At 48.2% G+C, this 15487-nt stretch overlaps 1 protein-coding gene across 1 annotated transcript; it reads left to right on the top strand.

The window, feature by feature from the left end:
* The first annotated feature begins 10947 nt into the window (after positions 1-10947).
* Positions 10948-13557, top strand: NKAPL (NFKB activating protein like). Its single transcript, XM_004598447.2, has one exon. The coding sequence runs from the start codon at positions 11025-11027 to the stop codon at positions 12258-12260; it is 1236 nt and encodes a 411-aa protein (XP_004598504.2). The 5' UTR covers positions 10948-11024; the 3' UTR covers positions 12261-13557.
* The last annotated feature ends 1930 nt before the right edge of the window (positions 13558-15487 follow it).

Here is a 15487-nt window from a genome sequence, read left to right as displayed (position 1 = left end):
CTTTTTGCACTTCACAGAAATCAAGACTCCAGACTCCGGCGCAGGAAGCCTGGGTGAGAACCAAGGCCACTTCCTGGGCTCTCTAGGAAGTTCCTCTCAGTGGTTTGCTCAGCATTAACCCCTTAGTCACCCTGTCCTTATACTGGAATGAAGCTGACTGGGAAAGAAAGGATTGCAGACCCTGGAGTCTAAGAAACACACTGCTCTGTAATCTTGGGTGGATTTGGTTGTTCCCTTCCCTTACTGTCTGAGATAATGCTGAACTGAACCAGGAACTTAAAGCTGACACTAAAATTCAGCCGGAAGCCAGTGTTTTCCCCGCAGTCCTTCCAACTGTGGCAGGAGACCCCTTTGTTTCTCCTAACAACAATAAACACGAGGGACCCATCACCCCGGGAGTCTTCCAAGCCAAACTAATTGAGGAAAGCCAGCTCCACTGGCTGCTTTACTTCTCCCCTCGCAGGAACCCTGATCACATTACAGACAGTAAACCCAGGCCGTGGTCCATTTGTCTCCTGCAGAAGTAACCAGTCGGCCCTTTCGCCCCTCAGGTTCCATCTTGACATGAGCTCTTGGCAAGCAGTTGTGTCCACACCCCTCTGCAGGCGGAGAAACTCTAGCACCTGGCTTGGGCACTGGCTGGATCACTGAAGAACTTAGATATAGGCAACGCCCGCGTCGCCGCGTACCGGAGCCAAGCGGAGGGACTAGGGTTACAAAAAAGACAACACACAGTGGGTCATTCTTGCAAAGAGAATGCCGTTTATTTGAGATTAGCCTGCCTCTTTATAGTCTGCCTAGTTCCTCCCAGTATTATCCCAATGCTCAAGCAACTCCTAAGCTCCCCTGAGGGAATCTACAAAAGGGGAAGCAGGGAAGAGGGAACTTGCTGTCCAGCCAGGGGCTAAATGTATCAGGCCAAGATTGCCCATCCTGTTACCCCTTAGAAACAAGCTAAGCTGTGGAGTTGACCCTTGGGAGACCAGGGCCTACACCTAGATGTTTTCTGCTTTTGTGATTTGGCTTTAATTGCTTGGCTGGGGGCTATGTGAACCCCAGGCCTGACAGTCTACCTGGCACCTGGCAAGACACCAGGCAGGTCACTCCTCAGGAAGGAGATCCCTGGTGTTTGATAAGACTCAGTACCCTATAGCTCATCAATTTGTACTTTTTGAAAGTGTTGCAGGGTTTTTTTGACCCCGAATATGGCAGCAACCTCAATTCTTGTCTCACAGGTGTTAGTTATTTAAAAAAATGGTAGACTTCTAGTTCATAGGATATTACGATATTATTACGCGCAGCTAATTCCCACAACCTGGTTCTTTACCTGAGCTGAAACACACCAGACGCAACGAGGTATCTTAGGAGGTTTATTCCAACGGGGCAGGAACGGGTAGAGGTGGTGAAAATCAGGAGGAGAAAAAGGGAAGGGGAGAGAGAGAGAAGAGAGGGATAAGAACGGGGTAAGAGCAGGATAAGACCGGGATAAGAGCGGGATAAGAGACCAGAGAAAGAGCAGAGAGACAGAGACCAGAGAAGGAGGGATAAGAGAGACCAGAGAGAGAGACCAGAGAAAGAGCAGAGAGAGACAGAGAGCAGAGAAGGAGGGATAAGAGAGAGAGCCGCACCTGGGGGGGCCTTTTTCTCTGCCAGGTGTAGGGGGTGGGGATTGGGAAGGATTGAGGGCAGGCCGCTAGGGGATTGGCGCCTGCAGGTGAATGCCTAGGGATGATTGGCGAGTGGGCGGAGTTGGGGAGGGGGGCTGGAACATTGGGAGGTGGGATTCAGGTGGAATGCCAGGTTACATCCGATTGGTGGATAGCTAGGCTGGCGCGAACTTCATGAGCTGTGAGGAAGAAGGAATGGCACCGGGTCCAGGGAAGGATATTGGAATAACTCCTTACAGCAGGAAAGAAGAATTTTCATGTGGACACAGTTTTTTTTTTTTTCTTAAAAAATATTTATTTATTCAAAGGTTGGGGTTAGGAGAGGAAACATATCTTCCATTTGCTGGTTCATTCTTTTTTTTTATATATATATATTCATTTATTCATTAATTACATTGCATTACATGACACAATTTCATAGGTACTGGGATCCCCCCCCCTTCACCCCAAACCCTTCCCCCATCATGAATTCCTTCACCTTGATGCATAACCACAGCTCAAGTTCCGTTGAGATTCCCTAATTAAAAGTTTACACCATACAGAGTCCAGCATCCCACTTGTCCAGTTCAAGTTCAACGGCCTCTTAGGGAGGCCCTCTCAGGTCTGTAGGCAGAGCCAGCAGAGCGTCACCTCAATCAGTTAGAAGCTCCAACATATCATCAGCAACAGTCCAGGTATGATGAGGCTGGTGCAGAGTCCACTGATTGACATAGTCCATCTTAGGGTTTCCCCTTGTCCAGTTTTCCGCTGGAAGCATAAAGCTGAGGTGGTTGATTCATCTACTCCATTTTCCATCTTTTCTTGGTTAATGCTTTGGTTCCTCCATTTTGTTCAGGGGAATCCCCCTAAATGAAAACTTTGAGGCATTCCCAGTCCAGGCTCCTACATGTACTACTAGTAAGCACAGTGCTCGCCACCTTCCATCACTCCGATCAGCTGATGGTTTTAACCCCTGGGTTGGCTCTCTTCTGAGCCCCGACCTCTATTGGAACCAATGAGTATCGCATCTCTCCCCGGCTCTGCCCATCACACTCTCGTCGGAGGAGTGCTGGTCGGGTGTTGCATTCCCTACTAGCACAGGCCATTTCACCTTGGCATTTTGTGTTTTGTACTGTTTTTTTTTTTTTTTTTTTTGATCGCAACCAAACCCGGCCAGGCCCCCACACAGTTTCAGCACTTGGGCTTGCCAGTGGATGACATGAACCGACTCAGCCTGGTCTGCCCCAACCCTAGCCAAGTGTATGCCAGTGGGTCACATTCCAAAGCCTCTTCTGGGTTATTTACCTCCATGCTTCCTGCGTTTATTTGTAGAGTCAGCTTCCTGTCAGAGGAACTGTTCAGGCTCCTCCCTCCGACTCCTTCCTGGTGTCGGGCTTCACGCATTCCAGCAGGTCCTTCGGCCAGCTCCGTTCTTCAACCCATTCTGGTTCCTGCTGTTGAGAGTTTCAGCCCAGCCACGGCTCGTCCATACCCACGTATATCTCATATATGGCTCAGATGGGGTTGAGGCCTAGCCGGGCCCGTCCAACATCTATCCTGGTCCTCCGGAGCACCAAACTGTGCTGTGGTCTAATCCGGCATGGTGCGTCAAAGCCGAATTGATATTTGTGCCAAGGGATTACAACTGTGACCCGACCAGAACTCAGCCTCCCTCTAGTTCCTGTGCCCCTTAGTGGTAGGCTCCACGCAGCCAAGGCCTCCCCCACGCTCTCCAACCAGGCCTGTTGCCAGCCAGTGTTAAGTATGTCAGAGGTTGCTCTGGTCAGCCCAGAGCGCCCTATAGACTGTCATGACTCCTGCATAGACTCCACCGGCCCTTCTAAACCGTCCAGTGGGGTCAGAGTTTCAGGGGATTGGTCCACGCATGCCTCACACATTCTAGCCCCGAGTATGGTTCTTGAATGCCAGTCAATGTCATAGTCCTGCCTTCTGTGACCCCTCTGCTGATCCCTCATCCTATCAGGTAATGGGGCATCCTGCTGGACAAGCCCAGAATTCTGCCTTTTAAGAGAGCTGATGTTGGCAATCGGCACTATAAAGTGACTACAGGTTCTTCAGAGGAAGATTAAATGCCTTTGAAAAGCTTAAGGACTAATACATATTCTCAGAGTACTGTGCGTTCAGCATGGAGCGTCACATGCAGCATATCAGAGAAACCAAATTCCAGAACTTCCTGGCCGGGCGGCAAGCAGGCGAAACCTGGCGCCAAATGGCGCACTGGCCGCCCGAGAGCCTCGCACCCTATGTACGCACGTATGTGGTGGAAAGCTTGGCTGTGTTAGGCTGGAATCCTGGCAGGGACCCGAGCACCTGAGCCACATGGTGGCCCGGGGCCAAGCTGCTTGGGCCCCGCCTGGATCCTGCTAGCTCCTCTCCCACTCCAGCCCATGGCATGGCGCGCTCAGAGGCATTCCCAATCCGCTTCTCAGGGTCCTAGGACAACCTTCCCGGCCCAAAAGGAGGCCATCAAACCAGGACCCCGGCAAATCAGAAAGCTGCCGGAGAGCCTCGCACCCCATGTACGTACGTACGTGGTGGAAAGCTTGGCTGTGTTAGGCTGGAATCGTGGCAGGGACCCGAGCAGGGAGAGGCTCTGATAGAGAAAGTGTTACCAGAAATGCCCGGTGGGTTCTTTCCTCAGCTTAGTATAGAAATAAAAAGCCGGGAATCTGTTGCAGACAGAAAAGTTTATTTGCGAAGGGACCAGGTGAGCAGGGAAGGGAGGGAAGGGGAAACACCTCCGAAAAGCCGGGAGGTGGGGTGCCTCTCGAAAGGGGAGGGAGAGACACCAAAGGTTTGAGGAAGGGACTTGGGATTTTAAGCCTTCTTTGACCCCTCCTTGTTGGGCGGGGAACCTACAGGTAAGAGACCACCCATTGGTGGTCTCTTAATTAATTAGAAAATGGGTGGGCAATGCTGGTACCGCCCACCTGAAGGTGTGGCCAAGACCTCAGCAGGCCTGGATGGGCTCAAAAGGACCCGTGCATGGGGGGTGGGGGGTGTTGGGATCTTTTAAAGCTTTATTTCAAAAGGGGTTTCCAAGGACAAAGGACTTTCCTGGTCCCTTGATATCTGGCTTTGGGGCAAAAGACCAGAGAGGTGCCAGACATAGGACATTCCAGGCCTTGAGCATATGAGTATTACTTGCTCCTGCCCTCCTTTCAATGATAAGATCAACCTGAGGCCCTCCCACACAATGGCCGGAGGTAATGGCTGGTGCTTCAGGTGGGGAATTGATATGCTAATATCGCCCTTGTCCCTTGGAAGAAACATGCTCTGGTGAATCTAAGACGTGGGGGGAAATTCCCTTTTAAATTTAAGAAAAAAGATGGCTTAGGGGAGCCAGAATGGCCTAACTGCCTACTACCCAGTCTAACTCCTCACACATTAGTTGCTTGCTTCAAACCCACCAACAGAAGCCTGCTAAATCATGACTGTATAACTGATAGCCTAAAATGTATAAGAACCCTGTGCTGTTCAACCGAGAGGTGCTCTCTCGCTCTTTTTTTTTACCCTACTGCTCTTACAGCAGCCTCATCTGCAGCGCCCCCCCCACCCGCTTCCAGCCTTGCTGGACGGGGCGGGGGCTGTGGGGTGCCTGGGAGACCTAGGCTAACCTGAATAAACTACCTTTTATGCATTAGCACCGACTAAAGACTGAATGATTTTCTGGGGATCTAAAAATCTGGCACAACATCACTGCTCTGTAATGAGCACAGCAGCACTTTAAAGATATGTAACACAAAAAGTGCAAGCATCCTATATCATGCTGACAGTGCACATCCTATTAGTTGTGGTACTGAAGAACCTAGGTGTTTTCTGCCTTTTGTAATTCCTGCCCTAATGGCTTGGCTGGGGGCTGTGTGAACTCCAGGCCTGATAGTCTACATGACACCCAGCAGGACACCTGGCAGACCACTCCTCAGGAAGGAGATACCTGGTGTTTGATAAGATTCACCGCCCTATAGCTCATGGATTTGTACTTTTAGAAAGTTGCTTGCTTCAAATCCACCAATAGAAGCCTGCTAAATCATGACTGAATAATTAATAGCCTAAAATGTATAAGAACTGGGGGGCTCTGGCTCTTGCATCTTGCCTTTTGCCTTCCCTGCTGATCCTGCAGCAGCCTTGGCTGCGGCTGCCCCTCCCCTGCCCAGCCATGCTGGGCTGCGGGAGGTGGTTGGGCGACCTAGGTTAACCTGAATAAATCACCTTTATGCCTTAGCACCGACTTCAGACTTGAAAATTATATGGGGATTTAAAAATCCGGCACAACAGTACCATTACATTTTAACAACCCAGAACCCAACTGTACCGTACTAGATGGGACTCTGCTTACCTTCATTCTTTTTGCTTGACTGGTTCCCACTCTCTGGGCTTTTTCTTCCTTTCCTCATCCCAAGTAGATCCTTCGGCCTTTATGGCCACTGTTTCTTCCTCTGGTCCCTGGCACCACAGACTTCACCTGTTGCATGTCCCCTCCTCACTTTACACTCCCTTAAGATATTTTTAAGGCATGCACAAACTCGAGCTCTTGTGAGTATTTTATTTGACTTTTCTCCCTTGTAATATGTCCCTTCATTTCTTTGCCTGATTGTTTCAGATGGAAAGGGCTGAAGAAATTACAGTTGTACCAAAGAAAGGGAGTGCAGAAAACATAAGATTCAATGGAGGAATTGGTGCAATATTGAATGCGGCATTCACCAGAGCACCAAGAATAAAAAATCAAAAAGCAAACAATAATATGAGAACATCAGCAGGCCATGAGTATAGGGAAAAAAATTTTCATTCACAACTCAAGACTCATTGTGCAGCAGAGAACCCATGGGAGAGAAGCCATTTAAATGTGAATATACTGGTCAAGGGTCAGCAAACTACTCCCTACAGATAAAAATGGACCTACTGCCTGATTCTGTATGGCCTAAATGAGGCATGGCTCTTGTAAGGAGTTATTCCAATAGCCTTCCCTGGACCCGGTGCCATTCCTTCTTCCTCACAGCTCACGAAATTCGTGCCAGCCTAGCTATCCACCAATCGGATGTAACCTGGCATTCCACCTGAATCCCCCCCCAATCTTCCAGCCCCTTCCCCAACCCCGCCCACTCGCCAATCATCCCTAGGCATTCACCTGCAGGCGCCAATCCCCTGGGGGCCTGCCCTCAATCCCTCCCAATCCCCACCCCCTACACCTGGCAGACAAAAAGGCCCCCAGGTGCGGCTATCTCACTCTCTTCTCTCCCCCTCTTTCCTGATCTTCACCACCTCTACCCAGTTCCTCCCCCGTTGGAATAAACCTCCTAAGATACCTCGTTGCGTCTGGTGTGTTTCAGCTCACGGTAAAGAACCAGGTTGTGGTAATAATAGTATCATAATAGTATCATAATATCATATGAACTAGAACTCTCCCATCTTTTTAAATAACTAACAGCTCTCATATTTGTAAATAACTATGTGGGTGGGGAGGGGCTGGAATCCCCCAAAATAATAAAATGTAATGGCATGTGACAGTTAGGGGCTCACATTTATAAATAATTGTGTGGGTGGGGTGGGGAGGGGCTGGAATAAAAAATAATAAAATATAATGACATGTGACGGTTATAAAATCCAATTCAGTATTCATCCAAAATAAAGTCTTATTGGAACACAGCCAAGTTCACTTACTTTTTTTTTTTATTTAAGATTTACCCATTTCCATTGGAAAGGCAGATTTACATAGAGAAGGAAAAGTGCCAGGCACACATTTTTAATTGATACAATACAGTTATGTCAGTTGTGATAAGACCACTTTTTGTGACACAGAGCTTTTAATGTCTGTTACAAAAGGTGTTCTTATCACAGACACAAAATAATATTTTTGCTTGATTGGAGTTCTGCCCTTAAAGAGCAAAAACAGCCATAGACAACATGAAAGTAAGTGGACTTTTCCTTCTCTATGTAAATTTGCCTTTCCAATGGAGATGGATGGCTGGGGGTGGAGGTGTGGTGGGGAGGTGTGCTTAGCTAGACTAGGCCGCAGTACCCACCCACCAGTGTTGGAGCAGGAGGTGGGCGGCTGGGCCATAGCACTCAGCAGAACACAAGAGAACCAGATCTGGAGGACAGATTCTGTAGGGGAATTGTGGGCTCACCTCTATAGGTCTGCAGCACCTGTCAGTTTGCATGGAGAGCTGGGGGTGGTGATGAGTTGAACCAGGTGGGGCCATGGAACTCACCTGACAGGAGCCTAACTGACAATCATGGATGCTGGGGCTAGGAGAAGGCTAGGTGGGGCCAGGCTATAGCACCTGCTGGCACATGCAAGGATCCCCTGGCATTCATGAGATGTGGATCTGGGAGTAAGCTTGGTAGGGGAACTTGGGGAACTTCCTTAGTGGGCTGCATCAGACTCATCTAGGTTGCAACACGCACCAGCAAGAGCCTAGACTGTGGGTGGGCCAGGCCAGGCTGGGTCAAAGCAGCTGCCAGCATGCACAAGAACTGGGGCTGGGAACAAACCTTGTAGGTGAACTCTGAGGACTCCCATGAGGAGCTGCAGCTCCCATTGGGGAATGCAAGAGCTGGAACTGTGGGTGAGCCAGGCCATGCAAAACTGCAGCACCTGTCAGCATGTGTGTGGCCTGCATCTGTAGGGAAACCTACTGGGCTAGGCTTCATTTCCTGTTCATACTCACTAAAGCCATGTGGGGCCAGGTGTGATAGCGTAATGGTTAAGGTCCTTGCCTTGAATGCGCCCGGATCCCATATGGGCACCAGTTCTAATCCCGGCAGCTCCACTTCCCATCCAGCTCCTTGCTTGTGGTCTGGGAAAGCAGTCGAAGATGGCCCAAAGCCTTGGGAGCTTGCACCCACGTGGGAGACCCAGAAAGAAGTTCCTGGCTCCTAGTTTTGGATTGGTGCAGCACCAGCAGTTGCGGCCATTTGGGCAGTGAATCATCAGATGGAAGCTCTTCCTCTCTGTCACTCCTCCTCTCTGTACATCTGCCTTTCCAATAAAATGAACAAATCTTTTTAAAAAAGAGTCATAATGGGGGTGAAACAGGCCATGTTAGGCCATAGCACCCACAGGGTCACATGAAAGCTGTATTCTGTGTGTGGGTCAGGCTGGGCTAGGCTATAGCACCCTTCAGTGAGAGCTGGAACAGTTACAGACCAGTTCAGCTAGGCCATAGTACCTACCAGTGAATGCCAGGACTGGGGACCAGCCATGTCAGTCTGGGCAGCAGTACGCACTGGCCCAGACAAGATTCATTGCTAGGGTGAGCCTATTTAGGGAACTTGGGGAACTTTCAGGCTAGGTACAGCTCCCACTAGTGAGCTTGAAAGTTGGGGCTAGTTGCATGCTAGACCAGGCTGGGCTGCAGCAACCAATGGCACATGTGTGACCTGGGTCCAGGAGTAGACTGGGCAGGGTTAGTCTACAGTACACACTAGCATAAGTGAGAGCCAGGAGAGGGTCCAAGCCAGGATGGGGTGGACTGCAATTCCTACCAGTTCACACTAGGGCTAGTGGTAGGCCAGGCAGAGCCAGGCTCTTGCATTCACGGGTGAGAGCTAGGACTGAGGGTGGGCCATCTCAGACTGGGCTCTAACACCCAGGGGAACATGCATGACCCAGGGTTAGGAGGAGGTCTTGTAAAGGACCTTCAGAAACTCCCTTGCTGGGTTGCTGTTTCCACTGGTGACTATGAGAGCTGGGTCTGGGGCCAGGACAGACTGGGCCATACTACTGCATCCGCTGACACCCATGAGAGTCAGAATACATGTGGACCAGCCAGGATAGGCTGTAGCATCAGCTGGCAAGTGCTGGGATAAGACATACAGGGTTATACCACAATATCCCCTGGCTGGCACAAGATCCAAGGCTGGGAGCAGGTTAGTAGGGGAGTTATGGCACTCCCTTGCTAGGCTGTATCTATGGCTGGTGAACACCAGAACCAGGGTTGAAGTCAGGCCAGTCAGGACAAGGTGGTAGTACCTTTCAGCAGATGTGAGGGCCAGGTCTGGGGGTGGGGCAGGCTGAGGTAAACCACAGCACCCATGGATATGCATAAGAGCCCGATGAGATATGGACTGGAGAGGGATAATGCACAAAAAACTGGGTTAAGGGCAGACCTGCTGGGAGTTACTGGGGATCACCCCAATCAGACCATGGTACCCACTGATATGTGTGAGGACCAGGTGTGTGCAGGGCTGGCTGGGCTGGGCTGCAGCACCTGTTGATTTGCATGAGATATGAAGTTGGTGTAGAACTGACCAGTCAGCTACATCCATCAATATGTATGCTAACTGGTGCAGGTGACAGGACCTGACCTTGCATTGGAAGGCACACACAAGTGGTCACCCCAGGCGAGATTTCTTGGGGGACTTCCTGACTAGATTGCTAGACCCAGCCCATGGCCATTGGGAAAATCACAGGATGTGTGGCCTGATCTTAGGGCGCATGATGTGGACTGGGTCTCCTCAGTTACTGATTCCTGTGCAGTGGACAGCATGTCTATGGGGGCTTGACTGCCAGCTCATCTAGGCCATCAGGGGACATCAACTGCCTCAAATGTATTTTCGTCATTAAGATGGTGGACAAATTCCTTTTTTTCTTAAGATCTAGTTATTTGTATTGGAAAGGCAGATTTATAGAGAAGGAGAGTCAGAGAGAAAGATTTTCCATATGCTGGTTCACTCTCCAAACGGCCAAAACAGCTGGAGCTGAGTTGATCCGAAGCCAGGAACCCGGAGCCTCTTCCGGATCTCCCAGGCAGCAGCAGGGTCCCAAGGCTTTGGGCCAACCTCCTCTGCATTCTCAGGCCACAAACAGGGAGTTGCATGGGAAGTGGAGCAGTGGGGATACAAACTGGTGCCCATAAGGGATCCTGGCACTTGAACGGGGAGGATTAGCCATTGAGCTGACCACAACTTCCTTTTTAAGGGGGCAGGGTGAGGCAGAGGGAAGAATAGGAGCCTTGGCACTTGATCTCCAGCAAGAGATCAAGAGAACTACAGCAGAGAGCCGAATCGGAGAAGAGAAGCAACTTGATAAATTGCAGGTCCAGAAGGGTGTGTTTCAATAGCAGAGGGCCTCCATATGCGAAATTTTCCTCTCAGGAGCCCACGAGGCTCGGGTTGAGGCATGACAGGGGCGACCACGTCTCTTCACCCACTTCAGACGAGAAGCGGCAGCCTAAGCCCAGGAAACGCTTCACGACCCAACGGAACAGGGCCCACGTGCCGGCCCACCCAGGCCTGGCACCGCCAGCGGCCGACGCGCGGGGCAGCGCGCGGCGCGGCCAGTGCGCGTGCGTAGGCGGCGAGTCTCGGCGTCGTTCCCCAACCGTCTGAAAGTCGCCGGGTGAATCTCGCGTCATGTCCCCGGTATTCCGGTCTCACTCCTCCGATGACGGCCCGGGCAGTCGGCGACGGCCGCGTCGCAGCTCGTCCGGGAGCCCGCCCACCGAGCAGGCGGGACGTTCCCCTCGGGGCGGCAGCTGGCGGGGTCGTGCGGGCCTCAGGCCTTGGTGGGGCGAAGCGGGTCCCGGCGCTCTTCCCCGCCTCAAAAGCTCTGATTCTCGAGAACGGGCCCCAGGGCTCCACAGCTGTGCCTTCTCCTCTTCAACCTGCCACGGCAGATACCACCAGCGCCACCGTCACCACCGCTTCGCGGGCGACCGGCAGTGGGCGGAGGACTTCGAGAACGAGGAGGAGCAGCGCTTCCGGCAGAGGAGGCTGAAGGAGAGAGAGAGGATTGGGGAGCTGGGAGCCCCTGAGGTGTGGGGGCTGTCTCCCAAGTCGCCTGAGCCGGATTCTGATGCACAGAGCCCAGCCGAGGATGAGCAGGTGAAGAGGCAGAGGAGCAGCAGTTCAGACTCCATCTGTAAGGAAAGAAGGAAGAAGACTAGTCGCTCGAAAAACAAGAAAAGAAGAAAGAAAGAGACCAAAAGGAAACACAGGAACTATTCTGGTACAAGTGACAGTAATTTAGACTCCGACGAAAGTTCCAGCGCTGAGGATGGTAAAAAGAGAACCAAGAAAGCCAAGAAGAAAGAGAAGAAAAAACAGAGAGTCAGGAAAAACAAGAAAATGAAGAGGTTGAAAAAAGAATACAGTAACTCAAGCGGTAAAGATTCAGAGGAGGAGTTGCCCGAAGACATCTGGATTTCACATTCTAAGATTGTAAATACCTTGGATTTAATAGGCCCGGAAGCCCCTATAATCCATTCATCTCAGGATGAAAAACCTTTAAATTATGGCCGTGCTCTTCTTCCTGGTGAAGGTGCGGCCATGGCTGAGTATGTGAAAGCAGGAAAGCGAATCCCGAGAAGAGGTGAAATTGGTTTAACAAGCGAAGAGATTGCTTCGTTTGAATGCTCGGGTTATGTCATGAGTGGTAGCAGGCATCGGCGAATGGAGGCTGTGCGGCTGCGGAAAGAGAACCAGATCTACAGTGCCGATGAGAAAAGAGCCCTTGCATCCTTCAACCAAGAAGAGAGACGGAAGAGAGAGAACAAGATTCTAGCTAGCTTTCGGGAGATGGTGTACAGAAAGACTAAAGGGAAAGATGACAAGAGCTTGGTTTTTGCACAGCAGGACTTTAAGCAATAGTTTTACAAGGCCAAAACTGTATTGAAAGACTTTATAATGTCATCTCTTGTTTAATGGATCCCTCAGGAAAAATTTTCCTTTTGGGGGGATATCTGTAACAGTTTATTTTAAACAATAATATGTGCATATGGTTTTAAAGATATTCAAATATTACAGGAGGAAAGTTAGTAAAAGGTCAGTCTTTGACCCCAGTCCCAGATTCCTTTCCCCAAACAAATATCTTGTTTGGAGCCTTCCATATCCCTAGCTCTGTTTATAGGCAAGTATTTATGTTGTGGAGAACAGCAGCGTTAAACTGAAGTGCTTCCTCCTCCCCTGCTTTCTCAGTTGTTTCTTGGATATCTTCATAGTCTGTTGTTGCCAATCACTTGCTGCAGGGAGGATGGAAAGAACTTCAGGAAGAACAAGAGTTAACGTTGTAATTAGCAGATTGAGTTTCAAAAAGTAGATTTATTAGCTTATAACTGAGAAGTCTTGGGGAGAGGACAGATTTTCTAAATATCTTTCATACGAATTTGGTTTCTTTCTTCACCATCAACATGGGTTGTCTCTCTCAGGTTTGTTTCTCTTTGGAGACAGCTCGTGATAACTGAAATGATTTGGTCCCTGACATCCATGTGAGACCTACATTGAGTTCCTGGATCAGCTTGGCCTGGCCAAGCTCAGGCAGGAGAGTTTGGGGAGTAAACCAGTGGTCAGGAGCTGGTTGTACTTTTTCCTCTTAAATTTTATTTTTATTTGAATTGTGAGAGTGACAGAGATCTTCCATTTGCTGGATAATTTGAAAGTTAGTTGGCTGAGTTTCAACAGGAAGCAAGATTACATTGTAGCAACAGTGTACTCTGTGGCACTGCAAGGCTGCCCCAGGATGAGAGCTCTTTCATAGTTTCTCATTATCTTTCTCTGCCTATCAAATAAATAAATGAATAAGACATACAAGCAAGGAAATGACCACCAAACCTCCTGAGTTTGGTTATAATTTTCCTAGTCTACATTTAAATTGAGAATTAAGAATCCAGAGGGTCAGACCAAAATTATTACGTCGATTTCAAAGCTACTCAAAAGGTATGCTGTTGCCCCGGCAATACAATGGCCTGCGGCACCAGAATGGGTTGATAAATGAAAATAAGGATAATATTGAGCAAGGAGAATAGACAATCCGAATACCCACTGTAGTTTTGAGGGTTTTTTTTAACTACACGAAGTCAAAATTTTCTTGGAAGAAAAAAATTTATCTTCATTCTGACCACCAGGAGCAAAATCCTAAAGGAAAAGGACGTAGGATATATTCCTAAATAGAAATATAAAGAGAAAATTGGAAGATCCAGCATCTCTGAGTCTTCCAAAGAGTTGATTTGGGCCACATTGTCTAACAAGAGGAAGAAAATAAGAAAACAGAGGGAGTAATTGGTAGAGCTCATGAAAGGAAGATAGAACTGGCACTGATGGACTGCCAGAACCGGTCCTAGGAAATACTGTCGAGTGAGCACCATTTGTGAGCTGTGATGAGGCCGCGGTCATAGCTCACTGATACCTCCGTAGATCTGGAGATTTGTTCCACACTAACCAAACTACCTCTTTTGAATAACCTTCTTTTCAAGGTTCAAGACACTGTGCCGGTAATTCCCACAGATCTGAGGGTGAGAAAGTGGGATTCTAGAATCTGTCAGGACATTGTGATGTAGAAAGCTACCTTAACCCCACTGGAACACATCAGCTTGGGGAATGGGAACAGTGGTGAAGGCCATGGTGTTACAAATGTGTGTTTAGAAGCAAACCACACCACACTATATACAGGGATTGACTTCTCAATGCCTTAAATACGTCTTCGTGGTATCTTCCATCAACACATGTATAATTTTCATATGTAAATATTTTTTCACAATTATTTGCTTTTGGATTTGCTCTAGTGGGTGTTGTTTGATATAGCCTAAAAGAATTTCTTCGTTGGGAAAAAGGTACTAGCTAAAAAGGTACCTTTGTTGGGAAAAAGATCCATCTGAGAAATTGTGATTTCTAAGTAAGCAAAAATTAATGTTGACTTTCCCCCACTGAAAAATAAAATATATAACAAAATAAAATATAGTATATGTAATTCCTAGAGCAAGAAAAAACAAAAAAGCCTGTGACAGCTCTGTTGCTGTTTCACAGGGGTCTAGCCAGTGGATTTGTCTTAAAAGAGATTTTTGACATTTGGAATATGATTTCAGATCACTTTTGTCTCAGGGAAGCCAATAAAGTTAAAGCTTTTCCTTTGAAATGTGTGGTTCTTTAGAAATGTGTGGTTCTGGAGTGACAGAATACCTCCCCCCCCCTGTTTTGTGTATGTTTAGATTTCAGAATTATTTTATTCTTAAATTAAGATTAATTAAAATTAATTACAATTATTTTATTCTTAAATTTATTCTTTAATTAAAATTTATGCTTAAATTCTGCTAAGGGCACACATCTGGTGCAGATGGTAAGTTGGCATGAGGCTTAGGAAGTCCACATCCCATTCTACCTAGATTCGTTTCCTGGTTTTGATTCCAACTCCAGCTCCAACTAATGCACACTCTGGGAGCCCAGCTAGTGCCTCAAGCACCTGGTTTCCTTCCACCCATTTAGGAGACCTGATCTGAGTTCTGAACTTCTGGCTGCACTTCAGCCTGATCCAACCCTAACTTGCACTGGAGCTGGGGGTGGAGGGCGAGTTAACCAGTTGAAGGAGGATCTCTGTTAGTCTCTGTTTCTCTTTCAACTAAATGAAAAACAAAAAATAAATAGATGATTCAAGAAAATAGTTAAGCAGATCAAATAATTTATCTTAACCACAAGAGTCACACAGAGTTTCATTCAGTACTGAAAAGTAGCCCAAGAAAGCAAACTACTGTCACTCTTGCTGATCATAATTATGAATTTGGTGGGACATCAATGTTCTCTTGTAATGTTATTTTTTATGGAATTATTTGAAATAATGCTTTACCAGATATAAGAATTTCCCGTTGGCATAAGAATCCTGAATTAACATTACATGGTAAGTTTTTCCCATTGTTTTCTTATTAGGTTCTTTTTGTGGTGCTGCCCATGTGACAGACCTGGGTTGGGTTTCTGACTTTCTGCTTCTGCCTGGTCCACCCCTGACCATCATGGGCATTTGTGTAATAAACCAGCAGACAAGAAATCTCTTTCAAACAAAATATGTATTTTTAAAGATTTATTGGAAATTCAAATTTACAGAGAGAAGC

The sequence above is a fragment of the Ochotona princeps genome, chromosome 1, assembly GCF_030435755.1.
Source record: "Ochotona princeps isolate mOchPri1 chromosome 1, mOchPri1.hap1, whole genome shotgun sequence".
NCBI lineage: Eukaryota > Metazoa > Chordata > Mammalia > Lagomorpha > Ochotonidae > Ochotona > Ochotona princeps.
Note: the sequence above shows the minus strand (reverse complement) of the source record. Positions and strands in the feature narration are given on the sequence as shown.